The following is a 13,046-nucleotide window of genomic DNA, read 5'->3' on the forward strand; positions in this document are numbered from 1 at the left end:
TTAAATACTTAACTGTCTTCTATGTGCCACAGGACACCCTGGGCATGTAAGTGAGGGTCAGGAATTTAACTTTTTTCCTTAGGTCTTCCCAGAGCAGGGAGAAGTTTTAACTGCACACAGAATCACTGTCAGGTCACAATTTCTCACCATTGTCTTTTTGTCAGCTTTCTGGACTGTGTAGCCCAAGATCTGTGCGTTACCATCATCTTGTGGAGGTTTCCACTCCAGGGCAGCATTAAATCCCCACACATCCACAAGAGTTATATCCTGAGGTGGGCCAGGCTTGTCTGCAGAGACATGAAAAATATCTTACCTTCTGGTTCCAAAGATCTGAGATCTTTGTCATTTCTTCCCATACAGGGAAAAAATACAACTCTATACCAGTGTCTGATTGTTCCATAACAATACATTTAACTTATGTGAAGCTCAGACTGTAAACAGGAAACTTTTTCAAATTTTTCAAATGCGCTTCTTAATACTGTTTTGGCAGGCCTGAAGGTTACTGAGGAAAAGATAACACATTAGAATTACTAATGTAAAGACCAGACAAGCTCTTCCTTTAAATCGAATAAGAGCTATGGTGTTTGGATGGGTTTGATTAACTCTTTCAGATTTATTACATGTAGTTTTTACTCAGTCAGTGCAATTTCCCAGTCATTTAGGTGCGCTTAGAGCAACATAAACAGCAACCACACAGGCAATTGGAGGTGCATTTCTCTTGGATAAGGAAGGCCAGCCATTTGGGAATGTATGATCATTTCACTTGTGATGGTCAGCTTGAAAATGCATCTCAGTCTTCAAAAAGAACAGGGCTACAACTTGTTTGAAGAAACAAACCTGGAAGTCTTGCATGTTGCCCAGCCTCTAAATGTCATTTTCTTGAGTCATCACTGAAAGGCAGGTGAAATACAACTCATTCATGAAATAAGAAACTTTAGGACTGTCGGAAAAAATCTGACTCCCAAGCTGATTAGCATGCTGCCATCACGGACTTATTAAGAAAAACGGTGAGGGGCGAGGCAGGGAATCTTACCACAGCATGTATAGTATTTTGAAGAGGGAAATCTGCCAACTTTTCTGTGAGATGCTCATAACAACCGTGTTGTGTCCATGAACTCTACCACAAGTACCCCTTTTCCATTGAGTTTGGCCTTTAGAAGGTGGTCAAGAACCTAGATGCGTCGTGCCACCAAGCGTAGCTATCCATCTGCTGCGCGATGGAGCGTTTCCACTTTGTTTTCATTCCCAGTAATGGGATCAAGACAATATTGATGGCCCTGAAGACTGATCTAGTTTTCCACAGAAACAGGGAGTCCATGCTGGGATGTTTGAATCAGTATTACCTGGCAGTGCTCATAATGACTATGCTGCCTTAGAGATGTTTCTCAAGTCACCTATAGAGTGCTGGAAATATTTCCAAATAATCTTTTCAAGATTAACAGCATTTAGTGGGTATGGCTATCTGCTTCTCTACTAGAAAAATCATTTGGACTAATTGATTCTCTGCCCCAGCCTTTTAATATGCATGTGAAATTATACTGAAAAATAAATAATTTTGGTAAGAGTAGTATTTAGACTTTTATACTGACTCTTTTCCCTTTCTGTCTGTGCTTGTTAGCTTGCCTGCTGGTGAGATTTCTCTATGATAGCTAGACAAAGGACAAATCTATCCATGGTGTTACAGACAGAATAAAGAAAAACAGTGTGCTAAAGGACACAAGACAGCAAAGGGTGATCTTTCAAAACATGGGAATGGATTATATTACTTATTTATATTCTTGATCTTTGTGGTTTTATGAGATAATACAAGCTTCAAGAACATAGATTTCAAATTCCTTTGTAGAACAGTAGAAGGTTGATTTGTCAATATTAACCATTGCATCTCAAACCAGCAATTAGACGGGAGGATGGGAAAGCTAGTCCTAGCGGTATATCTCTCACGCTGTTTTCCTCTGTGGGAACCATTTGAGCAGGGAGTTTGGAATTTTTTGTTGCCCTCAACTTTTCTGAGAAATTTTGTGTAGTACTAACTTTTATTGAATGGCAAGAAGAGATAAAGGTTAAATTGCCATCTTTCAAAAAGAAACTGAAATTTACTGCAGTTTATTTCAAATAATAAATAATCAGAACAGTAAAAATTATTTTAAAATATAAAAGCAAGTAAGGTCTTCTTTGACTATAGTAGTAGACATAATTTACTGATTGACTTGGGAATAATTTTGAGGTGAGCCATATTTTTCAAAGATTAGAGAGATTTGTATTATCTAAGATGCTTAAGTACTTGAAATTTAAATAGTAAATTTCATAGTAAAAGCCCAAACTTTGTAAATCTTTGGAGTAAACTACAGCAATTGTTTCCAGAGTAAAGGCAGGTGGTGGTGGTGGTGTTTCCTCCTGTTTTAAACTGACAAGCACTGACCCTCATTGCAGCAGAGCTCTTGGTTACCTGCCTTCTTGCCCTGCTCTGTAAGGATAAGGGCAAGAAACATTAGTTCCTCATCAAGCACACATCTGTTAAGGAAAGTTACCTGATTAACAGAATCCTTAAAGGCTCATGATTGACTAAATCTGTGAAAGCTGGGTTGGCTGTTTAGCCATTCAGCTGTTCCGTGTGTGCCTCCTTACAGCAACTAAAGCACTGCTCTTAATACAAAAAGACATGCTTGAATCACCTATATTTCTTTCCTGCTAAGAGAACACAAAATTTGGAGAGCAAAATGTCTTTTGACACAAATGAAAGCAGGCAGGTAGGATTTACTTTTCTTTAAGCAATTTTTGTTTTTTGCATGAAATATGTCTTTTACCATTGGTCCATTTACATACTCATTTTTTTTTACAGTACTAGACAGTGGACAAAAGATATTTGTTACTGTTATAATAGTGATATACTGTGTATCTAGAATCACTATTCATTTTTAGAAAGTCATTTTGGTGTCTCAAATGCACAACTCCCCTTCATCCTTGGGATTATTTTGTCTCAGTTGCCATCTGCTACTGTAGAACTGCAGCCCTCTTGCATACCCAGTCTTCTAACTTTGCCTTATAAAACTTTAAGCAGAATACAGTCAGCTCTATATCTTTCATTCCAAAGCTTTAAGATTTATGTCAAAAACTAGACTTGTATAAAAACACTCATTCCAAAAAAATGTTGCTACATTGGAGGAAATTTGAGATAGCAGTATAAACGAGCAAAGTAAAAGAAATAAAAATTGACCAGAATGTTGGATAAAGTTGTTGTGAGGAGAACTTGAATTCTGGCTGAAAATTGATGAAATCTTCTTATTAGTCAAGATTCCAGAATACATCTCATAAAATCTCAAGGGTAATTATTGAAACTTTGGCAGTCAATCCCTATAAAATGACATGATAAGAAAATAAACTAAAAATTGCATAATAGAGAACTGTCTGCCTTAAGGCTCAGGCCAGCTAAATGCTTAAAAAAAAAATCTGTCCTATGTTCAACTTTAGTGGATGTATTAAATGCAAATTTTGTAAATTCACAGGACTGCTGTTATTTCTAACTCTCAGAATAGTAGAGGTAGACCAGTGTAGTGATTTTATCTTCACATTGCTTATGTGCTGAAGATACTCAATACTAGTATTTCTATTCCAGGATTCCTATTTCCTGCTGTGGAAACAATACAGCTATTCTCAAAAATATCAGAACTCTCAAAGGTTTTCTGCAGAACTGTGGTCAAAGTGTCTAGGATATAGATCATTTCAAGTTAGGAAAATACACTAGCTAGCACAGCATGTTAGCCCTTCTCTTACCTTCATGCTAGTTGTCTGCTGCCCAGTGTTGTCAAAGGATTCTGTGGTATGTGGATCTCTGGATAGAGCCAACATGGATATTACTTTGTTCTGTATGATAAGCTCATGTCAGGTTCTTACCTATGATTTGAATCGTTATCCCGACTTTATCAGTCATGTTTTCTATTTGAAGAATGACTTCGTATGCTCCTGAATGATGAAGCTCTGCCTTTCTAATAAAGAGGATTGTGTCTGTGTTGCTGTTTCGAATTCCCACATCCTTGGAGTCTAGCGTTTGACCATCTTTCATCCAAATGACTTTGGGTCTAGGTTTACCCTGGGGAGAAAAAAAGTTTTTTTTTTTTTTTTTTTTTTTTAAGACTTAAATAATCAAAATCTGAGAGTAAGTATCACAAAATATTTGTTCTGCACTTGTACTCTTTCCCATTTCTCAGACTCTGTGAATCTGTGTTAAACGGACAGTTGATCTGAATCTATGTGGTTATTCTTATGTAACAGAAGTCTTTAATATGTGAAGAGTTTACTAATTTTTCTCCCCTTCTCCTGCCTTCCTTAAAAGATTTGATTCCCTATCTCTAGATATTTACAAAATCTTGGAAAAAAAACCTTATCATCTTGAAGTCTCAGGATGTAAAAAATACTGTGTAACTCTTTCTGCATTGCAAAAATTATTCTGTTGACAGTCTAAATGGACGAAGCGTCACCACTGCTATGAAAGATGACCTTGTGAAATCATTAGGATATTTGTGGCTTGCGTTACCATCAAAGTCAGACATTTCCAGGAAATGTGGTAGATAATATTTAGTTATTCAGAAGTACTTTAAGTACCACTTCCATAGTACATCTCCAAATTAAGAATCCCAAGAAATCAGATGTGGGCCAGATCACACTTATTAACCTTGTTTATAGCTAATCTAGCAGAAAATAATTTGCTGTTTGTTTGTTTGTTTGGTTTTAATTTTTGTCAGATTAGCATGATAAAACATCACAGTGTAAGGTTATATGAATGCCAGAAATAATACAACTGGGTGAGAAGTGAATGTGGGTCAACAGTTAGATCAAGAGTTAGATCATCCTAGGAACTGCAGTCTAGGGCACTGAAATTAGGACTCATATTGTGCTCCGGCACTAGGAATCAGTAAAAGAAATAACCTCAAAAAGGTTCTTCAATTCACCACATATCTGGAACCTTCTTTAAGTCTATCTTCTTCCTTAGGTTACATAGGGATGTTAGGATACTCAGATCTTCACTTAGGTGCCTAATAGTAGGGGGAATAAAAATAAACCTTTGTGTTTTGCTGCTACTTTATTTCTGGTTTGTCTGCTCTTTGCTATGGTGTAGTTTAAATTTTAAGTGGTATTAGAAAAATGTATTAAATAAGAGCCTGACAGAGGTGTGGACACAATTATGCTTGGCTTCTAACCACCTAAAATAATGCTATTCTGTAATAGACACTTATTCTCTCTTTTCTGAATCGTCAAATGTGGTATCAAAACTGTTATTATGTCAAGACTGATAATGAACTTTGTTTGAGAAATTTTGTGGATTTTCCATCTTCCCCATTTTTCTTACTACTCCTGGCAAGGAGAAAAATCACCTTAGGTCAGTCGCTTTATGATACTAGCTGCAAGGTTATTTTGTCCAGCTTAAGTGTACCTTCACCCTTGTCTCATTTTATGGAACAGTCTTACAAAAAACAGTTGGAGGAAGAGGTGGCTTCCTTCCTTCAGTTTGAAGTTATAGTAGTTGTTCTTGAACAAGTAAAAGAAAACAGGTTTCTTCAACTCTATAATAGACTATTGATCTTGACAAAATTGTTTACATATACTTATATTTTAAATGGTATGAGAATTATATTTGCTATTTGTGGCTGGAAGAATCTTTCAAATGAAAACAACTGACTTGGAAAGTTATAACTACCAGGAAAAGAGATGAAATAATTTAAAGTGGATAGCAGATCTAGTTTTCTTGGTAAAAAATATCTGAAAAAATCAGAGCACTAAGAAGTTTCTTAGATATATTTCATCTCAAGAAATGTCTTCACTATAGATTAAGCTTTGCAACTGCTGATGTTTTAGCATTCTTGATCATGTATTTTCATTATAACTTGTTATCTGAGGAGATTGCACATGTTTGTGGTGTTGCTTTTCATGTACTTTTATGCAGTCAGAAGCTTAAACATAAAGAAAACATGTTCCTAATACATATACCAGGGGACTGGATTTCTTTAATGTGTAATAGGTAATCTCAGAGCAGATAGTGAGAGGTAAAGTGAGTAGACAGCACACGAAGGAAACCTCAGAGACTTTTACTGCAAGGGAAGAACGAATTTAAATGTTTTTTTTCCAGATTTTTATATTCATGCATAATGATGGGCAAGGAACAGCTGAGTAGTACTGCGAATCTATTCGACTGGTGCATAAAATCCCGTTAATCCTGTGCACTTGTAGTTAATTTTGAAATAAGAATGTGTTGATTCCCCTACTTTCAGCACGTCCAATGTGCTTGTAGACACTCAAGAGGAAAAAATATGGGCTAATAGCAATGCTTTACTTTCCTTTTTTTCAGTATATTTTCATCTAAAGATTTGAATGCATTTGCAAATGGATTCCTTGTCAAGGCATGTCTATTTAGAGGCTTTTTTCTTCAGTAGAAATGCTCAATGACTTAAGCTTTTTCAAAATATGAATACTGCAATGTTCTTTTTTAAAAAGCTGCCCAGTATTGGGTACTCTAAGTAGCTTTTATTATATTAAAAATTGTACTAAAAATTGCAGCTAACACTAGTAAGAAATTCACTCTGCTACTTTAAAAAAAATCTCTTGAATTAAAATCCTCTGGTTTTGGTCTTAGGCTAAAAATTGCCCTTGAAGTAGTTTAACTGTTTTTTTTTTTTTTTTTTTTTTTTTTTTTTTTTTTTTTTTAGAGCTACCTTTAAGGTGAAGAGAGTTTGTACAGTTGCATGATTTATTTGCTAGTCAGTGAATTCAGCTTTTGAATCACTTAGTTCATTTCAGTTAGATCTGACAACGAACTAGAAATCTCTAAGATTAGCTTAGCGCGGTTTTGTAGAAAACTTGTGAGAAGTTGGAGCACAGAAACCTCACTTAGTGTCCCAACTAAGTAAATGTCAGGGATGACTCAGTCTTTACCCATTTTATTTGGTAACAGCTAATCACACAAGGCAAGTGAAGCTCCTGATTAGTTACCCAATGTAGTTTTTCTGGCACAGGGAACTGAGGCCTGGGAGTTCTTGGGAAATATTGCAGCGAGGCTGTCCTAAGCAAGAGTTGGGGTATTTTGCTGAGAAGATGGTGATATAGGGGAATACAGGACAGAAATCTGTAACCCCCGCAATTTTAACAGCTGTGTTTATTTTCTTCAGATATAAAAATAACAAAGATATCTGTCTGTTAAATAAAATGTCTTTGAAGGCTTAAAGTAACCCAGAAATAACATATATAGAATGCTCAATTTTGTATCTGATTAGACTTCAGTGAAGTGGCCATTGTAACAATTTTTGGGGATAAGAAACATGAAAGATAAAATTAAGCATGTGATTATGTTAAAGCAATGTAAGCATACAATTCATGGCAGTTATTCCATGTACTGGTTTGCAACTGTTTACTGATTAGATATACCTCTTTGCGAAAGGAACTGCTCGGGCAAGCTGGAAACCACGAGGCAGAAAACGTTTTTTAAACATAGGTTTGGCTCTTATATTGACTTTAATTTTTTTTTTGCACTGATACTGCCCAAACAAACAAGCAAAAAGCAAAATAGATAACATATGCCTGTATGCCTCCAATGCTGAAAAAATTTGCCTATCTGTAGCATCTTTCACATGAGAATTTCAAAACTCTTTACTAACAAGATAGTTTGTACTTTCATAAACATCAACTGTGGCCAGCAGACAAATTGTAGTTTCTCCAGATAATGAACAAGGAACAAAAATGGTTTATTTAGGATTATACAGGATATCTGTATGAGAACCACAATCTGCAGCTCCTATTTCCATTCCTGAGACCTTTTTCCTCCAGAAGACCTTTTTCCTTTCATACACACATTACTGCACTATTTTGAGATTATAGCGCTGTATCTGAAAAAAATGCAGGTGGTATTTTAAGAGTACTCAATATAATGGCTTAGTTGTAGAAAATAGATTGTTTGTTGTAGAAGTTGTTGAAAATAGATAGTTGTAGACAATGCAAAAACAGGACAACTGTTAAGTGTGCATATTAGTGCCTTTTTTCTTTTATTTTCATGCTATAACTGCAGCTATAGTTAATGCATGCTCTCAGAAAATCTTGTTATAGCACACTTTTTTTACACCTTAAACTCATGCATAGCTATACCCAATCTACTATTTTTATATCCACAAATTATGTACAGGGCCAGTTGTGATAGTCTGTTTATATACAAGCTCTAGTTTTTTGTAGTCCAGAAATGCATATAAACACTTTTGGCTAATTAGAGTCCTAGTAACACCATGTACATAGGCTCCAGAATAAGAGATGGTTGAGTTCTTATGTTTTTGCAAATTTCAGCTGTATTTTCAGTACTGCAATTGGAGCTTGCATAAGGCAAACATTATTTTAGATAAGCAATGATAAATACCCATAACGAAATAGAAACCAACACATACCTGAAAAGGGATCACAATATTGATCGTCTCGCCCACTTTCTTCACCAGAGTCTGTCTGAGATGGCGTGGCAGCCAGATTTTGGGACGCTCTGCATTTAAGGATTAGTATATTAAACACAAAGCTTTTCATTATTTGAAATACTACCTTTAGGAGAAACAAGACTAAACACCAAAGAGGAGGCGCTTGAACTCTTACAAGCATAAGATAATTTAGCAAAGACTGTTTATACAGTTAGGGGATACTGGACACAAATTAAGTAGCAGATCACACTTATATCTTTGCCACTGCGCAGATTCCATTGACTTGTGAACTTTTACCTCATCCAAAAGTCAATATTCCACCGAATGTGACTCTTCTCTGTTGGCTTCCTGTTCTTTGCAGCCAGTGGAGGGGATGGGATAAAGGATATATTAGGGTGAAAGAGTTGGCGTGGACTATGATTAATGCTATATTAATACTACAGCTTCTTATAAATTGTCATTTGGAGATGTTTATGGACTTACTCAGAGAATAGTATGATCAATAGATTTCTTTTCTCTGCATAGTAATTCAGTCATAAATTTTGGTGGGGTGAGAGGAGTAGAATATCAGAGTATTAGCTCACTTTTCATTAGCAAAAGCAGATCTTAGTGCTCAGTTTCTCTCATAGCAGCACTCAGTGATGTGCTCTTTCTTTCAGTCTCTGGGAAGGTTTCTGTGTCTTCTCTGTGTCCCTGTTCTTTCCTTAGGCTTTTATAAAAATCATTTCTTAAAATACAGTTGCAGTGTCTGTCTTTTTGCCCACTTGGTTTTGAAATGCATTAGTTTTGTTTAATTTACACAGAGTCCTGTTGCTGAGACTGTGGCAAACGCCTCATGTCTGTCAGGGTTGGTGAATTCACTATTAGCGGCTCTTGATATCTCTTGGACTGCAGTCAAATGAATTACAATCTATTGCTGTTGGATGATATACAGGGTGTTAATAACCTAGGACATATTATACAGATAACTACTTTTACTTAAAGAGTCCCTCATCTCATCCTATGCAACATGATCTTTTACATTCCTAAAACAGTTTTTCCAACAGAAAAGTAAATCTAAAAAATTGTCTCTTAAATGCTGACAGCACTATTTCAGGAGGTGAAAGTTGCATATTTTTGAAGGTAAGAAGGAAGATTTACCTACTCATTAGATCTATAAGACCTGGACAGTATAATAATGTTCTCAGCATCAGAAGATATTTTGTTCCCAATGGAACTGAGAGAACTGTTTGTATGTTATACTCAGCAGAAGGTGTAGGCTCGTCACCCTCAGGATTTTTTCTGATCTGTGAATATGATTAGGATTTTGACTGAAGGAGAAAGATGAGTGAGATTTACTCACTCTAGGTACTCACGCAGAATCTCTTGAACAGTAACAGGGTCTTTGATTATTGCTGCTCCACTCTCACCAGCCAGATTTATAGCCTTTACACGAAAGTGAAGTTTGTCGCCTGTGACCAGGTCTTTAATCAGTGCAGTTGTACATTCAGTTAGGCCAGGAAGAGCTGGAATCCATTCTGTAGCTGCAAGTACAGGGTATGCATGGTATAATAATTTATTAAGCTTCCAAACTGGTGCCATGTCTACTATTGAAAGTAAATTTGAATTACAGTAGAATAGATTTTACATGCAATACCACACTTAGAATAAAGTAAGTTGAGATGGAAAAAGAAATCTTGTTCTACAAACTCTGTTTACACATGGAGTTCAGGAATATAAAAACTGCTTTATTTAGAATGGCTTTGGGTGAGGGTAGGTTTCAGGTAAACTTAGTTTCTTTGTCATTCTGTCTTATATCTTGAGGGAGCTTAGAGCTGTGGAGTTTTTCTACATTTGTTTTCGGCAGCAGGAAGGGGAAGGAAGTATTTTGAAGGCATTTTTAGCAAGCAGGCGAAGCCTTAATGTAATTTCCTCGTGGAAGAGGTGTATCTCTTGTGAGTGCCTGAATGAAATAGTAAGAGCCAAATGTACTGAGCACGTTAACTGTTGAAAGTTTTTATCACTTTTTCATTCTGACACTATAGAACAGTTCCTGTTCTTAGGTATTACAATAACACAGAAGTACTATTGATCAAATCATTCTTCTAGGATGAGGTCATAGAGCTCCTAATAATCCCATCATGACATCTCAATAAAGAGTAGAAATTATTTCTGGATAAATTATACCCTTTAGAAAACCTTAGTTTAGGTAACATGGCAATTTCACTTAGTGATAGAGAAAACACCATAATTAAATTTATTAAAGTTATGTGCTAACATTACAGTGCATGGAATGTTGTAGATGGGATGCAATTATACTTTCTGTTATCATATTGCAAGTATTAAATGGGGCTAGGTGACAGTTATTTGAAAATAACTGCAACATTTGACTAATTATGTTACAGTTGCATTATTGTACTTGTTTTAGGAAATACGCAATTTATGAATGCTACAAAAGTATTGTAATAGTCACTATATAACCATATTGGTATTTTTGTACATTTCTGTATCAAAGTTTTAAGGCAATGATTGTGAAGCTATTAAGGTTGCTGTGACTGCCATGGTGTTGCAGTCAGGTTCTGATTGGCCTGGTAGTAATGATACTGGATATGACTGTTTGTTGTGATACCACAATGAAACTTTTGCAACTGTAGTATTTTAATGATGTTTAGTTGCTACTACCTAGTGCTACTCCTTACTTACATCCATCTTTGCAGTATTCCACAATATAGCCATCTAACCCCCCTGCTCCAATCCGTTCAGGGGGTCTCCACTTCAAAGAAACGGTGCTGTCAGACACATCTTCTACTGTGAAGTGGGTTGGCTCACTTGGGGGAGCTGTAAGGAAATACATAGAAATAATTTCTGAGATATAGCAGTATAACTGTGAGAGTTTGAAGATTAGTAGTAGTGAATAGTATCTGCATTACTGATCCTATATGCTTTAGTAAAATGAATTTATTTCAAGCACAATCATAAACTGTAGCACCTACTACGTTTAGCAGAAATGCAACATCAGATTCCTGTAATAGGGAAGGCACAAGAGATCTAGATAGTGGTTGCTCTTTGTACTCTCTTATAAATAAAAACTGGAGAAAGAGTCAAATTATCAGCAGAAGTTAACAGAGAAGTTTCAAAATAAACAGCAGAAAGATAGCTTGCTCAAAATACCATGTATACTGTTATGATCCAGTCATTACAAATGTTAAAAGACTACTGTTAAGTATATGTTTGACATACCGTATGTGTATAATATGTATTCTAAACTGAAATTTTTGAATATAGCTAACAGATTTTACATTTTAGAAATAATTCATATATAAAATAAGTTAAATACAGTTTTATTAACTGTGTCACTCGTGGAGACTGACCTTAGTTCCTGAAATTATCACATAAAGCATATCACTCAGTTTTCTTTCTGTAGCTGAGTCACATTTTTTCATACTGAAATTGGAGCAAGGACTGTGAACCACACACAGGAGGCAAAGGCAGTTGCGTGCACACACAACCACGCAGTACACATTCAAAACACCAAACCTCTTCTCTGAAGCAACAGTGTGAACTTAATCCTTAATCAAGTAATTCTCTGCCTATCCCAGGAAAACTTTGGACCTTTTTGTTCCGTAGCTCCTCTGGATGGTTCCTCTTTGCCCTCTGTTGTTGCAGACCAGCTGCTGGGTGCTTGAAATCCAGAATTATCAGACCCTTCTTGCAGCGTATCCTTTCTTTCTAACCCATTCACTGCATCATCTGCTTTTACATTATCGCCTTCAGCAGGTTGTGCTCCTTCACTGGTCTTTGTAGATTTAGCAACTCTAGTCATTCTAATCTCCAGTGACTTGTATTTTTGTGGTTCTTTGTTTTAAAGCTCTTGGCAGGTTTTCTGAGGACTCTTACACTTTGCTCCCAGCTCATGAACTGCGAGAGATACTGACTGCTGAGATGGGGAGGATTATTTATAGAAAATCATTCCCCAAATATTTTCTTAATCAGCTATCCTTTTAGCTGTGGAGGGGGCCAGGATTAAGGGAGTACTGGGTGGGATACTGTGATATTTGCACCCATTAGGGTAGGGGGGAAGCTGAGAGGGACAGGGAAATTTCTGTCAATTAGTTCCCCTCCTTTCCAGACCCAGCTTGACTCTCACACTTCTAATTATAACTAGAAATTCATCAGCAATTTCATGAAACTAGAACCTCTGTGCTTCTCAGGAAGGGAATGAGAGATGGAAAAGAGGAAGATGACAAATGAAAAGCTTGATTAATGTAGACTATAGAGATGGCCGTTCGTGTCTTTTTTTTTTTTCTTTTTAAAAAAAACATATTTGCTTTCAGTGTACGGACAATTGAAGTGAGGAAGTGAAAATTGTCTGGTCTTTGCTTTGTCCTAGCAGTAATACACAATGTGGTAAAACTCACCAATTGGCATGAAGGGTTGTGAGGGAGGGCTTGGCCGGGACATGCCGATAGAATTCACAGCATAAATCCGCATCTCATAAACCACTCCTTCAATCATTCGCTTGGCTTCGTAGGTTAGCTCTTTTAAAAGGTCAAAGTTCAGTCTCATCCATCGATAGCTCTTCTTCTTCTTCCTCTCTAAAATATAGCCTGGAAAAGATACCTCTTATGG

General features: G+C 36.3%; 1 protein-coding gene across 1 annotated transcript in view; it reads right to left on the reverse strand.

Moving 5' to 3' along the window:
• The window catches only part of MYBPC3 (myosin binding protein C3), a 61,656-nt gene that overhangs the window by 11,053 nt on the left and 37,557 nt on the right, over positions 1-13,046 (reverse strand). Inside the window, exons 25-30 of the mRNA XM_088520411.1 lie at positions 12,836-13,024; positions 11,121-11,255; positions 9,794-9,961; positions 8,418-8,506; positions 3,892-4,087; positions 148-287 (exon numbers count right to left, since the gene is read on the reverse strand). Of these exons, the coding sequence (XP_088376537.1) occupies positions 148-287; positions 3,892-4,087; positions 8,418-8,506; positions 9,794-9,961; positions 11,121-11,255; positions 12,836-13,024 (917 nt within the window). The remainder of the gene's footprint in view (positions 1-147; positions 288-3,891; positions 4,088-8,417; positions 8,507-9,793; positions 9,962-11,120; positions 11,256-12,835; positions 13,025-13,046) is intronic.

Source organism: Tinamus guttatus, unplaced genomic scaffold (assembly GCF_059628265.1).
Source record: "Tinamus guttatus ecotype Peru unplaced genomic scaffold, ASM5962826v1 Tinamus_guttatus_pri_ptg000089l, whole genome shotgun sequence".
Lineage (NCBI taxonomy): Eukaryota > Metazoa > Chordata > Aves > Tinamiformes > Tinamidae > Tinamus > Tinamus guttatus.